This window comes from Coregonus lavaretus, assembly GCF_964263955.1.
Source record: "Coregonus lavaretus genome assembly, chromosome: 15".
NCBI lineage: Eukaryota > Metazoa > Chordata > Actinopteri > Salmoniformes > Salmonidae > Coregonus > Coregonus lavaretus.
In genome coordinates this window covers 19,659,754-19,676,772 of record NC_140002.1, presented here as the reverse complement: position 1 = coordinate 19,676,772, position 17,019 = coordinate 19,659,754, and the positions used below count along the sequence as shown (strand labels likewise).

At 41.6% G+C, this 17,019-nt stretch overlaps 1 protein-coding gene across 1 annotated transcript in view; it reads right to left on the bottom strand.

The window, feature by feature from the left end:
• Positions 1–17,019, bottom strand: part of LOC311142225 (putative ATP-dependent RNA helicase DDX10) — a 116,592-nt gene that overhangs the window by 35,788 nt on the left and 63,785 nt on the right. The window contains exons 14-15 of the mRNA XM_084177832.1: positions 11,182–11,301; positions 10,687–10,857 (exon numbers count right to left, since the gene is read on the bottom strand). Of these exons, the coding sequence (XP_084033958.1) occupies positions 10,687–10,857; positions 11,182–11,301 (291 nt within the window). The remainder of the gene's footprint in view (positions 1–10,686; positions 10,858–11,181; positions 11,302–17,019) is intronic.

The window sequence follows — 17,019 nt, the reverse complement described above, 5'->3', positions numbered from 1 at the left end:
AATTCAAGTGCCCACCTAGCAAGAGGCTGTAATTTTGCTGTGTTTTTGTAGCGCACGTTTGCTAAACAAATATCCTCGATTTATGCAAATAATCATATCATTCCGCAACGTAAGCATAGGCTACTTAGTAGTTAACATTTAATTGAGAAGTTTTTTGGGGAAATCCTTCCCATCTACCAGAAGACTGTTTTCATTAGCATCAATGCTAACGACTACACAAAGTGGAAGACGCGCGCACCGCACACACACAGACGGGTGAAAGATAGCAAGTGAATGAGAAAGGGAATGGAAGAGAGAACACCAGAGGGAGTCGTGACTAACCAATAAGTTAGGAATTTATTAGGACGGTCTGGGGAGAGTAATACCATTTCCCCACTAAGCTGCCCTCCATTAGCATGGGCCACGGCCACCAGACTAGTAACTGCCTGCCCATCTAGTTGGCAGTCTTTCAGTATGCCTCCAGTCACTCTGTCAGTATGCTGTGTGCAGTTACAGTAGCTACAGTGGTCCAGAGAGGTGAGTTGGCGCTTTACTGTAGAAGTATGGGCCAAAAAGTTAAGCAAGCGCTTGGAATTAGAATGATCCCCTTGTCACTGAAGTCAAATGATGACAACAGTGTTTGAGTGGGGCCCTAGTGGAACAGCCAGAAACAGAGCGGCAGCTATGTGAGGGGGGATATTTAGCACGTCAGCCAGCCAGCAAGCTAGCCAGCTAGCCAGCAAAGCCAGGAATGATTCATGTGCTGGTGCGTGCTGCTAATTGATTTCTGGGCCTGGGTCTCAGACGCAGCTCGTTGCACAGAAATTAAAATGGATTTTTAAAGCATCTGTTTTCTCCGTCACGCGTCAGCCATCATCACAACAACCCTTCTTGGCAATCCTTGGCGAGCACGACAAATGAACGGGACAAGGCGTTAAACACAACAGGTAAGCCTAATAGACGTGCGGGGGAGTACCTAAGGCATAACTTAATTGTCTAGACAATGAGATGATGAGCCACTTGAGGGCCGCCCTCTACGGGGGGAGGTGGCTCACCTACACAACACTTTAGCAGAGCTAATACGTGCTTGACATTGTCAATGTTTTCATAGACAGGAAAGAAGACAGGCCTCAGTGGGGTAGTTTCATTGGCCTCAGCGTAAAAGCATTTCCTAGGTCTAAAGAACAGATATAGGTTTTGATGTACTGTAACCTTTACTACTAAAGTGAAATACTCGTAGGGTATTTAGCTTTGGGGTAATCTTGAGTTAAAGGTAATTGTATAGCATAGAGTGAAGAAAAAAAAAAAACGGACATTGACTACACTGCTAAAAAGACTCCATTCTGTTCTATACCAGTTTTCTACACATTGCACAATGTTTATCCTCATCAATATTCACCACAACACACCTGCCTTCCAAAGGCCAGTCATTACTGCCTCCAATCAAATCATAAGATAATCACTTCATAAAAGCAAAATATGATAGCAACGAGCAGGGGGGAGAAAATAGAATCCAGCAGTCAATATTTATCCACTGACAAGAAAAGTACTTTCTCTGCAAATCAGATAAGCTGAGCAAACTTTCTGCAGTTACTTCAGGATTTTTTGTGGAGAGAAGCGAAGCTCGCTCTTGAAAATATTAACTGAACTCCCCAGCCCAATCTCCTGCAGTCTGCCTGCGGGCTCTCAAGCTGTGTGCCAGACTCAGCTATGTCAGTTATTTTCATTTGGGTTCCAACCTGCGATATATATCGGCTTATAAATATAACCTGGAGTGGGAGGGACGGGTGCAGCAGGACAGGCTTTGTCTTCTCCTCTGGGCAAATCTAGAACACTCGTATCCAGACAGAGTTTGAGCCCCAGTACTGTACTAGCGCAAATGTTACAGAGCTTATACTGCAGTAGCACTGAGCCTTTTGAAACAACACTTCTGTTTAGAAATCACTTATATTTTGACCATGTTATTCATAAAAGGCTAAAATAGGCAATTCGATATCAATTATCGATCCTTTATGTTTATTGGCATATACAGTGGGCTCCGAAACTATTGACAACTTTGACAAAGATGAGCAAAAATGACTGTATAAAATAAATAATTCAAATACTGAGCTACATTGTATGCTCCAGAAAATTTGGAAAATATATTGTTTTATACTATTACAATTGCTCAGAGAAAGAGATTTTGTTAAACAACTAATAATTAAAAAACATTTAAAGGTAGGGGTCAAAATTATTGACAAGACTGTTTTCAATACCTCACCTTGCGAGGATAACAGCACTGAGCCTTTTTCTAAAATGTTGTATGAGTTGGAGAACACATTGGGAGGGATCTTAGACCATTCCTCCATACAGAATCCTTCCAGATCCTTGATATCCACCACCATATTTTATAGTAGGTATAGGGTTATTTTTTGCTCATGTATTCTTATTTCAATCCCAACACTGGTGTGTGGCCAGAGAGCTCTATTTTTATGTCATCTGACCAAAGCACCAGTTCTAATCCAAGTGTCAATGCTGTTTAGCAAACTCCAGACTTTTACATTTGTTGGATGACATGAAAATAGAGGGTTTAGCGTCGAAATGAGAATGTATGAACAGAAAATAAATCCATAAAATATGGTGCTGGATCTTTGATGTTATGGGGCAATTTTCCTTCCACTACTCCTGGGGCCCTTGTTAAGGTCAACAGCATCATGAACTTTACCAAGTACCAGGATATTTTAGCCAAAAACCCGGTTGCCTCTGCCAGGAGGCTGAAACTTGGCGGCAAGTGGCTCTTCCAGCAAGACAATGACCCCAAGCACACATCAAAATCCACAAAGAAATAGTTAATTGGCCCCAAAAGCAACATTTCGCAATAGCCATCTTAGTCTCCAGACTTGATCCCATTGAAAACCTGTCGTTTGAATTTAAGAGGGCAGTCCATATTGAATTTAAGAGGGCAGTCCATAAGCGCAGACATAAAACATATACAGTGGGGAAAACAAGTATTTAGTCAGCCACCAGTTGTGCAAGTTCTCCCACTTTAAAAGATGAGAGAGGCCTGTAATTTTCATCATAGGTACACGTCAACTATGACAGACAAAATGAGGGAAAAAAATCCAGAAAATCAAATTGTAGGATTTTTAATGAATGTATTTGCAAATTATGGTGGAAAATAAGTATTTGGTCAATAACAAAAGTTTCTCAATACTTTGTTATATACCCTTTGTTGGCAATGACACAGGTCAAACGTTTTCTGTAAGTCTTCACAAGGTTTTCACACACTTTTGCTGGTATTTTGGCCCATTCCTCCATGCAGATCTCCTCTAGAGCAGTGATGTTTTGGGGCTGTCGCTGGGCAACACGGACTTTCAACTCCCTCCAAAGATTTTCTATGGGGTTGAGATCTGGAGACTGGCTAGGCCACTCCAGGACCTTGAAGTGCTTCTTACGAAGCCACTCCTTCGTTGCCCGGGCGGTGTGTTTGGGATCATTGTCATGCTGAAAGACCCAGCCACGTTTCATCTTCAATGCCCTTGCTGATGGAAGGAGGTTTTCACTCAAAATCTCACGATACATGGCCCCATTCATTCTTTCCTTTACACGGATCAGTCGTCCTGGTCCCTTTGCAGAAAAACAGCCCCAAAGCATGATGTTTCCACCCCCATGCTTCACAGTAGGTATGGTGTTCTTTGGATGCAACTCAGCATTCTTTGTCCTCCAAACACGACGAGTTGAGTTTTTACCAAAAAGTTCTATTTTGGTTTCATCTGACCATATGACATTCTCCCAATCCTCTTCTGGATCATCCAAATGCACTCTAGCAAACTTCAGATGGGCCTGGACATGTACTGGCTTAAGCAGGGGAACACGTCTTGCACTGCAGGATTTGAGTCCCTGGCGGCGTAGTGTGTTACTGATGGTAGGCTTTGTTACTTTGGTCCCAGCTCTCTGCAGGTCATTCACTAGGTCCCCCCGTGTGGTTCTGGGATTTTTGCTCACCGTTCTTGTGATAATTTTGACCCCACGGGGTGAGATCTTGCGTGGAGCCCCAGATCGAGGGAGATTATCAGTGGTCTTGTATGTCTTTCATTTCCTAATAATTGCTCCCACAGTTGATTTCTTCAAACCAAGCTGCTTACCTATTGCAGATTCAGTCTTCCCAGCCTGGTGCAGGTCTACAATTTTGTTTCTTGTGTCCTTTGACAGCTCTTTGGTCTTGGCCATAGTGGAGTTTGGAGTGTGACTGTTTGAGGATGTGGACAGGTGTCATTTATACTGATAACAAGTTCAAACAGGTGCCATTAATACAGGTAACGAGTGGAGGACAGAGGAGCCTCTTAAAGAAGAAGTTACAGGTCTGTGAGAGCCAGAAATCTTGCTTGTTTGTAGGTGACCAAATACTTATTTTCCACCATCATTTGCAAATAAATTCATAAAAAATCCTACAATGTGATTTTCTGGATTTTTTTTCTCAATTTGTCTGTCATAGTTGACGTGTACCTATGATGAAAATTACAGGCCTCTCTCATCTTTTTAAGTGGGAGAACTTGCACAATTGGTGGCTGACTAAATACTTTTTTTCCCCACTGTATATAAGCCTTTCCTGAACTAACACTCGCACTTGACTTTTTCTTCTCCTTGCTAGCTCTGACTTTGTTGGTCGCTACATTGAGGAAAAATGTACTTACTATGACTGTGATATGTGGTTGTCCCACCTAGCCATTTTAAGATTAATGATCATCTTAAGTTGCTCTGGATAAGAGCATTGCTAAATTACAAAAATGTACAGGATTCTGTATGGAGGAATGTTCTAAGATCCAAACTAATGTGTTCTCCAACTCATAAAACATTTTTGCAAAAAGGCTCAGTGCCGTTATCCTTGCAAGGTGAGGTATTGAAAAAAGGGGTATACATTTTGACCCCTACAGTGCATTCGGAAAGTATTCAGAACCCTTGACTTTTTCCACATTTTGTTATGTTACAGCCTTATTCTAAAATTGATTAAATAAATAAAAATCCTCAACAATCTACACACAATATCCCAATATGACAAAGTGAAAACAAGGGTACACATTTTTGCAAATTCATTAAAAATAAAAAACCTATAATATAATAATACCTTATTTACATAAGTATTCAGACCCTTTGCTATGAGACTCGAAATTGAGCTCAGGTGTATCCTGTTTCCATTGATCATACTTGAGATGTTTCTACAACTGGATTGGAGTCCACCTGTGGTAAATTCAATTGATTGGACATGATTTGGAAAGGCAAACACCTGTCTATATGAGGTCCCACAGTTGACAGTGCATGTAAGAGCAAAATCCAAGCCATGAGGTCAAAGGAATTGTCCGTAGAGCTCAAAGACAGGATTGTGTCAAGGCAAAGATCTGGGAAGGGTACCAAACAATGTCTGCAGCATTGAAGGTCCCCAAGAACACAGTGGCCTCATTCATTCTTAAATTGAAGAAGTTTGGAACCACCAAGATTCTTCCTAGAGCTGGCCCCCCAGCCAATCTGAGCAATCGGGGGAGAAGGGCCTTAGTCATGGAGGTGACCAAGAACCCAATGGTTACTCTGACAGAGCTACAGAGTTCCTCTGTGGAGATGGGAGAAACTTCCAAAAGGACAACCATCTCTGCAGCACTCCATCAATCAGGCTTTTATGGTAGAGTGGCCAGACGGAAGCCACTCCTCAGTAAAAGGCACATGACAGCCCGCTTGGGAGTTTGCCAAAAGGCACCTAAAGGACTCTCAGACCATGAGAAACAAGATTTTCTGGTCTGATGAAACCAAGATTTAACTCTTTGGCCTGAATGCCAAGCGTCACGTCTGGAAGAAACCTGGCAGAATCCCTACGATGAAGCACGGTGGTGGCAGCATCATGCTGTGGGAATGTTTTTCTGTGACAGAGACTGGGAAACTAGTCAGGTTTGAGGGAAAGATGAACGGAGCAAAGTACAGAGAGATCCTTGATGAAAACCTGCTCCAGAGCACTCAGGACCTCAGACTGGGGCAAAGGTTCACCTTCCAACAGGACACTGACCCTAAGCACACAGCCAAGACAACACTGGAGTGGCTTCGGGACAAGTCTCTGAATGTCCTTGAGTGGCCCAGCCAGAGCCCGGACTTGAACCCAATCTAACATCTCTGGAGAGACCTGAAAATAGCTGTGCAGCGACACTCCCCATCCAACCTGACAGAGCTTGAGAGGATCTGCAGAGAAGAATCCCGTGTAGCTCAGTTGGTAGAGCATGGCGTTTGCAACGCCAGGGTTGTGGGTTCGTTTCCCATGGGGGACCAGTATGAAAAAAACAAAAAACATGTATGCACTCACTAACTGGATAAGAGCGTCTGCTGAATGACTAAAATGTAAATGTAAGAATGGGAGAACCTCCCCAAATACAGGTGTGCCAAGCTTGTAGCTTCATAACCAAGAAGACTCATGGCTGTAATAGTTGCCAAAGGTGCTTCAACAAAACTACCGAGTAAAGGGTCTGAATACTTATGTAAATGTAATATTTCAGTTACTTTTCCAATTATTATTATAAATGTGCAAAAATGTCTAAAAACCTGTTTTTGCTTTGTCATTATAGAGTATTGTGTGTAGACTGATGTGGGGGAAAAAACAATTTACTCCATTTTAGAATACGTCTGTAACGTAAACTAATTTGGAAAAAGTCAATGGGTCTGAATACTCTGTACCTTTGAGAAAAATATATGACTCGTTAAAGCTGGATTATGTAACTTTTTGGGCGACCTGACCAAATCCACATAGAAATGTTAGTTATAGATCTGTCATTCTCATTGAAAGCAAATTGAAGCTGTAGATCTGTTCTATGTGCGCTATTTCTATGCTTCCCATTCTTAAGTTTTGTGTCTTTTACTTTTGGTTTTGTACACCATCTTCAAACATACAATATTTTTGGTTATTGAAAATATATTTCACAGTGGTTTAAAATGGTCCTCTACACTATACATTGCTTGTTTTGTCACAAACTGAAATTAGGCAAACTATTAGAATTTTAGCAAGCAGGAAATGGCAGAGCGATATCTGCATTTTGCACCTTTAAACAAAATAACTGTTTCTGAGCAATTGTATTAGTATAAAATAATTTCCCCCAAAGAATTTAACATACAATATACAGTTGAAGTCAGAAATGTACATACACTTAGGTTGGAGTCATTAAAACTTGTTTTTCAACCACTCCACAAATTTCTTGTTAACAAACTATAGTTTTGGCAAGTTGGTTAGGACGTCTACTTTGTGCATGACACAAGTAATTTTTCCAACAATTGTTTACAGACAGATTATTTCACTTATAATTCACTGTATCACAATTCCATTGGGTCAGAAGTTTACATACACTAAGTTGACTGTGCCGTTAAACAGCTTGGAAAATTCCAGAAAATGATGTCATGGCTTTAGAAGCTTCTGATAGGCTAATTGACATCATTTGAGTCAATTGGAGGTGTACCTGTGGATGTATTTCAAGGCCTACCTTCAAACTCAGTGCCTCTTTGCTTGACAGCATGGGAAAATCAAAAGAAATCAGCCAAGACCTCAGAAAAAAAATGCTAGACCTCCACAAGTCTGGTTTATCCTTGGGAGCAATTTCCAAACGCCTGAAGGTACCACGTTCATCTGTACAAACAATAGTACGCAAGTATAAACACCATGGGACCACGCAGCCGTCATACCGCTCAGGAAGGAGACGCGTTCTGTCTCCTAGAGATGAACGTACAGTGAGGGAAAAAAGTATCCCCTGCTGATTTTGTACGTTTGCCAACTGACAAAGACATGATCAGTCTATAATTTTAATGGTAGGTTTATTTCAACAGTGAGAGACAGAATAACAACAAAAAAATCCAGAAAAACGCATGTCAAAAATGTTATAAATTGATTTGCATTTTAATTAGGGAAATAAGTATTTGACCCCTCTGCAAAACATGACTTAGTACTTGGTGGCAAAACCGTTGTTGGCAATCACAGAGGTCAGACGTTTCTTGTAGTTGGCCACCAGGTTTGCACACATCTCAGGAGGGAGTTTGTCCCACTCCTCTTTGTAGATCTTCTCCAAGTCATTAAGGTTTCGAGGCTGACGTTTGGCAACTCAAACCTTCAGGTCCCTCCACAGATTTTCTATGGGATTAAGGTCTGGAGACTGGCTAGGCCACTCCAGGACCTTAATGTGCTTCTTCTTGAGCCACTCCTTTGTTGCCTTGGCCGTGTGTTTTGGGTCATTGTCATGCTGGAATACCCATCCACGACCCATTTTCAATGCCCTGGCTGAGGAAAGGAGGTTCTCACCCAAGATTTGACGGTACATGGCTCCGTCCATCGTCCCTTTGATGCGGTGAAGTTGTCCTGTCCCCTTAGCAGAAAAACACCCCCAAAGCATAATGTTTCCACCTCCATGTTTGACGGTGGGGATGTTGTTCTTGGGGTCATAGGCAGCATTCCTCCTCCTCCAAACACGGCGAGTTGAGTTGATGCCAAAGAGCTCCATTTTGGTCTCATCTGACCACAACACTTTCACCCAGTTCTCCTCTGAATCATTCAGATGTTCATTGGCTAACTTCAGACGGGCCTGTATATGTGCTTTGTTGAGCAGGGGGACCTTGCGGGCGCTGCAGGATTTCAGTCCTTCACGGCGTAGTGTGTTACCAATTGTTTTCTTGGTGACTATGGTCCCAGCTGCCTTGAGATCATTGACAAGATCCTCCCGTGTAGTTCTGGGCTGATTCCTCACCGTTCTCATGATCATTGCAACACCACGAGGTGAGATCTTGCATGGAGCCCCAGGCCGAGGGAGATTGACAGTTCTTTTGTGTTTCTTCCATTTGCGAATAATCAAAATGGCTTAAGGACAACAAAGTCAAGGCATTGGAGAGGCCATCACAAAACCCTGACCTCAATCCTATAGAACATTTGTGGGCAGAAATGAAAAAGTGTGCGCGAGCAAGGAGGCCTACAAACCTGACTCAGTTACACCAGCTCTGTCAGGAGGAATGGGCCAAAATTCACCCAATTTATTGTGGGAAGCTTGTGGAAGGCTAACCGAAACGTTTGACCCAAATTAAACAATTTAAAGGCAATGCTACCAAATACTAATGGAGTGTATGTAAACTTCTGACCCACTGGGAATGTGATGAAAGAAAGAAAAGCTGAAATCAATCACTCTACTATTGTTCTTACATTTCACATTCTTAAAATAAAGTGTTGATCCTAACTGACCTAAGACAGGGAATTTTTACTAGGATTAAATGTCAGGAATTGTGAAAAACTGAGTTTAAATGTATTTGGCTAAGGTGTATGTAAACTTCCGACTTCAACTGTAGCTTTGTATTTTAATTATTTCTTTTATACAGTCATTTTTGCTCATCTTTATCAAGGGTGTCAATAATTTATAAGCCCAATACAAGGCCCATAAAGACCACCTAGTGGCTGATAACTATTAAGTTCCTAATCTGACGGGTTATTGAATTTAATGTGCAGAGCCCATTTTGAAGCTCATTGAACGCTTGGCCATGCTATCGCTTTCATCTGGTTTCCATTGATATTGTGCAGCTCCAACAGCTGCTTCAAGTAATTCCAGAGACCCATCTGGCCCATGCCTCTCCTCAATCACTTTGAGGTAATAACCTCTGGGCGGGCGTGTGTGTGTGTGTGTGTATGTGTGTGAGAATGCATGCGTCTATGAGTTTGTATGTGTCTTTGAATGTGTATCTATGAATGTGTGTGTATTTGTGTCTATGTGTATCTGTGCGTATGTGTGAGTGAGTGTGCACTTGTCACAGCTGTGACATTTATTTTTCATACCTGCTGGGTGCAGAGTGGGGAGATTAAGTTAGAGCCTTTAACTGGCTCCATTGACAGTGATCCATCTAAACATCCAACCAGGTGTTCAGGTACCATAAGGGGCCTTGCAGCAGTTACAATTCAGGAATACATTCAGTATGTTATTATTATGCAGTTTGTACTTCATTTTCAATACTTTTTAAAAATTGTTTGTGCAGTCTGTTAGCAGCATGTATCTCCTGTACCTCTGCAGATCACCATTATGATAAATGCTATCTCCCCAAATTATGCAGGGAAATAGACTATCCTTCTGCACCCTGAAAGCTGCTGTATGGGCTAGCGGAGCAACTGTTTGACACTGTGACTGCACAACAGCAGGGCTCTACGCTGCCATTTTTTATAAGAGCACACAGAAATGTAAAATATTAAAGTTATTAATGATGGTAACTGGTAAAGTTACCATCATCTGTGGTTACCAGGTTGTTAGCTAGCTAATGCTGTAACATGACTGAACAAGGTTAGTGGCTCGCAAGTAGTTTTAGAACGGCCCGCAACATGGTTTATGAATGTAAAATGCGGTCTTGTCAATCTGCGATAGAAAGAAAAACCTTTGCTCGGTTTGGGCTAGAAATAAGATGTTTTCTCTCTAGTAATGGTGCAAGCATGACGGTCATGAATCTGCGTTCAGTGTATTCTCTATGGCATTTCGAGGCGGCGGAACAGCGAAGTCATAATTACAACAATTATTATCTGGGTGATTTGTTTCTGGTCGCACTGTAGAGCCCTGTACAGTCTTACCTTGTGTTTTTGCAGCCTGCTTTTTCTGCTCAACGTTATGTGTTTTTTGACTGATCTTTACAGCTGTGCTGCAGTCTTAACCTGTGAGTTTGTTTAACTTGACGGTTGTATTACAGTCTTACCCTGTGTTTCTCTTTGACTTTACGTCTGTACTCCAGCTTGTCAAACTCCTGGTCCTCTCGACGCAGCCTCTCTCTGGCTTCCTCCACATTGATGCCAGATGTGCCATCATCCTCCTCCCCCTCTGTGGCTTGCACAGCAGTCCTCTGGAGCGGGGGCCACTGCTGCACCATCTGGAGAGAGAGGGGCATTGATCAACACAGTTCAATTACAACACTGCAATGGTGCCATCTCATTTTCAGCTGGATGCGAGTACATCCACACACTATTTAGTGTCCTTTATTGAATTTTCAGCTGGCTGGGCATCAATACACAAAACATCACGTGCCATCTCATTTTCTCTGAGTGAAAAGGCTGTTAGTGAGGTAAACAAACTGGTTTTGACAATAAGTGGTCTTCTAATTTAGCTGATGCAGAGCCTAAAGCCACCAAAAAGGGTTATTACTGGATCTGACTGAAAATAAAAATGTATCAGGTAGAGAAATGTTTGTACAAACCTGTCCCTCTTCTGTGAAGACTAATTTGGTATTGACTTGGAAGTTTCTCTTCAGGACTTTCTTGGCCTCTTTGAACTTTGTCTCTTTTTCCATCTTCTTCATGGTGTTGCTGTCACTTTCCTTTGATGAGAGGGGAAATGATCAGAACACTGCATATATTTACATATCAACCTAACACAATTACACTGCTAATGTAATACCTCATAATATTGATCATGTTGACTTCCTTGCCTGAAACGGTCTGTCCCTGCTGATCTCGGCTAGAGGTAGCTAGACAATTCTGCCAGCAGGTAAAGACTGGAGACTCAGGAATGCTGACCAAGACAAACTTCACAGAGAACCACCAGTACTGTCCACTCATTGATTGCTTCAGCAGATTGATTAACTGTGCAACAAAATGAAATTCCCAGCCCCTGACAGAGGGTAGTTTTGCCATTTATTTAGGTTGGAAATAATTGAATTATCAAATTGTGTCAAACAATTTATTTACAGGGCAGCTGGCCTGTTCTATGAGGTAGGAATCAAGACTAAGGTCAGTGGTACACTATAGTTATAATAAGACCTCTGCATTCTGGAATATTGATGTAAGAAATTAATGAATTTTCCATTGCTCCTCTAATTAGGATCTGGGCAAAATCCAACCTGCAGGCTTTATAGTGTTCCAACATCAAACACCATTCCAATGTTTGCCCAGATAATAGATCATCTCTGGTTAAGCGGTTGACAAGGACACTAGACATAACATAAACAAAGGGAACCTTTCACTCCCAAATTGGCATTTCGCAACAGTGATTATTCCCTAGGAATTATTCAGTGCAAACAACCCATTTTGTTGTTGTAGTCAAAGCAGAGGGTAAATCAACTTTCCTTGGCACATTCCAGCATATATTCTCTCATATCCAGAGCGATAGAGCGCTCTTGCCTAGGGTGTTAATAAAACAAGCCCTTGGAATATGACTTGAGTTTAACGAGCAGTAGACTCTGCTGCGTTGGCACTTGGAAGGAGGCATAAATACTAGTGATGGGAGAAGAAAAGAAAAAACTAGTTACATATGGGGATATTGTTTTTAACTATATATATATATATATATATATATATATATATATATATATATATATATATATATATATATATATATATATATATATATATATATAGTATCATTTTGACAATATCGCAATATTTTTGCGCTAGTTGGCTGTACCTGCACCAAAACTCGTTTTCAGCACTTTTATTTCCATGACTGATCAAAACTTGTTTTCTCATGACTCTCTCTTGTCCCCCTGCAGCAGACATATGGTGAGCAATGTGTTTGGAACATCGAATCGCAATAAAACCACATTATCGGCACATAAGTATCGTGATAATATCGCATCGTGAGGTACTTGGCAATTCCCAGCCCTAATAAATACTGCATGCCTGATTATTACAACGTTTTTCACTTCAGAATGACCCACTGCCTCATCTTTGGTCGGCTTTCAGATTTGCTCATTTTCACTACACCAACTGTAGCTCAGTTGATAGAGCATGGCGCTTGCAACGTCAGGGTTGTGGGTTCCCACAGGGGGCCAGTATGAAAAATGTATGCACTCACTAACTGTAAGTCGCTCTGGATAAGAGCGTCTGCTAAACGACTAAAAATGTAAATGTAAAAAAAATTGTGCTCGCTAAACCATATATTGACGTATTTGGTGTCAATTGGCGAGGTTGTGCATTTTATGGTTTAATAAATGACGTCATCCCTCCCTTGGGGACATTGATCACCATCTTCAATTAGAAATAACTGATTTGAGCTTTTAGTAGAGAGAAGAATGTGATTCAAAAGGATGTGGCGTAAAAAAATATTATTATTTTTAATCATGCAACGTTCAGAAATATGAAACAATGACTATCATGCTGGGAATGCTTTGTCATACCGAAAGATATTAGATTTCTCCCAAACCAATAAATAATTGTTAATTCTCTCACCATCCATCTATTGAAGGTTCTCTTTAGTAATCTCAGAAAAATGGACAGAAAAACTTCCATTGCATTTCTATACAGTTTGTTCTGCTGACAAACACAGACTCTGCCAACAGAAGGTAGTGCCATCCATTTCAAGAGCCCTATTCAAAGCCACATCAACCAGTCTGAATACATTAAGGAACAAAATGAACTGCTCTGCACAACAATGGACACTAGCAGACTACCGGAGCAATACAAGAATGTGAGGCAGAGGCAAGGAAGTCTGGGGGGGCATTTGATTCATTCCGTCAGCTAATGAATTAGACTTCAGCATTCAACCTGTGGCAAAAGTCACCTCATAAACCTAGTGAGGTGAGCACATCATTAGCAATACATGACAACAACTCCGCTCTGTCCCACCTCCCTTATCAAAACGAATCAGTAAATGTCACTCCCCCTCCTGCCCCAGTTTCTATCTCCCCACTGAGAATCTAAATTAGGAGGTGGAGTTGGGACTCTCACTTAGCCCTCCCAGTTTAATAAGCGTTTCCCACTGGAGGCGCAGAGTCTCGCCGCTATTCTGAATGAGTCAATTAAATCTCTTTGGGTGTGAAGTTATTGCACTGCATTTTTATGGCAAAATGATGGGCCCGTTGAAAAGAAATTATTGAGGAAAAACCAATTTCAGTAGAAATCCAATATCAGCAGTTTAAAAAAAAAAAAGGGGCATGGTTTTCTGTATGCATTTGAAAAGATATAAGGAGATAGGAGCCACAAAGTAAATTCTTACCCCCCTTCTTCATTTCATCAGCTTTAGAAAAAAAGGACATAAATGTTTGATCCCGATTTAAGAGCATGTCCTACTAATTCGCTGTGCTCTCCTTAACCTTTGGACTAAGCAAAAGCCCAGTATTATGGATATTTCCAGTGCATGTTGCTCTTCTCTTGCGAGTTCAAATGTTCTCAAGGTTTGGTATCTGGCAGGTTGGCTTTTTGAATGGGAGGGACATTGAACAAAATCTTATCGTTAAGAAATCGTTATGTATTTAGCACTTTTTGGCAAGGATAGCAAACAAACTTCAACACGGATTCAGGTTAAGCCACAAGAATAGACCCATAATGAAATGTAATGCTTAGACATAGCAGAGGGTATGTAAAATCTTGGAGGGGTGATTTATTGCTTGTTCCATCACTGGACAGTTGTGCGTTGAGGAGCATTCCTCTCCCTGCAGCCGAGGCTGCCGGTCCTGACATGAATGGCTGAGGGCCAATTCATCGATTAGAGTGAGAATCAGATGCTCAATCAATCAATGAACCAATCAAAACTTCAATCAATGGGCTGGACCAAACACCACTGTCAATAGGGGGGGAATGGGGGAGTCAACATATCCTCAGAGAACTTAGCATTAGGTGAGTCTCTATAATCAGAGTTTGAGCATTCTTTATTTTCACTCTTAGTAGTTATAAAGTAAAGGAGAGGAAGAGAGAAATTAACTAACACGACTGAGAAGAAAAGTCCCCTGAGGCTCAGTGTTAAACTGTTTAAATCACATTTGCTAAATGCCAGATTGACAGTAATAGTTCTCTATAGCACTTGCTTGGTAAACAAAACAGAGCATACACCTGGCATTTAAGGTAGGTAGTTATTAAGTTGTATCAAAAACTCTCCTTTAAACACCAACAGACTTTGAAAAAAGAGCAGAGAACCCCAGATGGTAGCTAACAATGGATCCTTATGAAATTAACTGTCTTTAAAACATTTGATCACAAACTGTATCAATCCGAAAGCAAAAGTTCAAGGGAGGATATAGACAATTTCCTAAGGCCATTTTACCAATTATAAGTGATGCAGATAAAATGAATATGGATAGAAACATTACCTCAGGTAAACTGTTGGAGGTAGGCTTGGGCAATATACAGTTTATACCGTACAACAGGGTATTTTGAAATATAATGCAGTTAAAAAAATAAAAATAAATAAAGTGTTAAGTAAAAAAAAGATAAGTAAAAAAGAAAAATAGCTAATTGTTTAAAGAGCAGCAGTAAAATAAAATAACAGTAGGGAGGCTATATACAGGGGGTACCGGTACAGAGTCAATGTGCGGGGGCACCGGTTAGTTGAGGTAATTGAGGTAATATGTACATGTGGGTAGAGTTTGTGACTATGCATAGATAATAAACAGAGTAGCAGCAGCGTAAAAGAGGGGTTGGGGTGGGGGGGGGACAAAGCAAATAGTCTGGGTAGCCATGATTAGCTGTTCAGGAGTCTTATGGCTTGGGGGTAGAAGCTGTTAAGAAGCCTTTTGGACCTAGACTTGGCACTCCGGTACCGCTTGCAGTGCGGTAGCAGAGAGAACAGTCTATGACTAGGTAGCAGAGAGAACAGTCTATGACATACTCAAACATCAGGCTCTAACAGAGGGATGCTATGTTAGCTAGCTGGCTATGGCTATCCAACACTGGAACTCTTCCAAGTCAAGGTAAGCTTTTGGTTTTACAAATGCATTGCCACCAGGGCCCGCTGGTGTAGCTGCTAAACTGCTTACTACACTGTACTGCATGATTGTAGAGGGTTTACTAACGCGGTCGTTCTATTAGCTATGTTGGCTACAACGTTACTTTTGCTAATATGGTGACAATGATGTAGGCTGTGTGTAGCGGTTATGATATGAAGGTTTGGCTTGGAAAGGTTTTTTCGCCTGGTCACAGACAGCTGATCTGTTGTGCATTGAATCCACAAGCGAAGGGAAAAGGTGAGAGGAGGAGAGCGCGTAGATGCGAGAAGGAATACAACAAGCTGTTTGTATGTGGCTATGAAAGAACTGTTTGCGTGTGATCAGGGGTGTATTCATTGCGCCGATTCTGTTGAAATACATTTCTTAAACGGAAGCAAACGGAATGAAACGGGGATAAACATACCTGAATGTGTCCAATAGAAACTCGTTTGCAACTGTTTGGACTAATGATTACACCCTAGATCAACTAGATGCAGGCAAGAGTGTGCAAGGCGGTATTAAATGTGTCACTATCTGTCCATGTGTCACTGTCTGTCACCTCAAATCTTTCTCTCGACCTGTGTGCACCTACGTTGTAAACTTTCATTCATAGGCTAGGTTGTAAGAACCTCATGATGGGTATAGAGAAAATTTGAGTATCATGTAGTAGTTTAAACCTTTCGATGTTACATTGAACTGGGTGAATTAAATATGAATGACAGTCATCCAATATGCTGTAATAGAAATAAGGCCATGCTCATAAGGCCATGTGTCTTCCCTCATCTTAAATGGCACGGACCGCCACTGGTATGAAGGTATGGAAATCTGGATACTGCCCAACCCTAGTCCAAACACACCAAACACAGTCAGCACGACAATTCCTCTTCCCCCTCAGGAGGCTGAAAAGATTTGGCATGGGCCCTCAGATCCTCAAAAAGTTCTACAGCTGCACCATCGAGAGCATCTTTACTGGCTGCATCACCGCTTGGCATCGGACCGCAAGGTGCTAAAGCGGGTAGTGCGTATGGCCCAGTACATCACTGGGGCTAAGCTCTCTGCCATTCAGGACCTCTATACCAGGCGGTGTCAGAGGACGGCCAACAAAAATTGGCAAAGACTCCAGCCACCCAAGTCACATACTGTTCTCTCTGCTACTGCACGGCCAGCGGTACCAATGCACCAAGTCAGGAACAAACAGGACCCTGAACAGCCTCTACCCCAAAGCCATAAGACTTCTAAACAAGACTGCTAAATAGCAATCAAATGGCTACCCGGATTACCTGCATTTACCCTTTTTTGCATCAACCCTTGCATTGACTATGCACACACACACTGGACACACACTGACACTCCAACACACTCACCACATACACTACTGCTACTGTCTATTATCTAGCT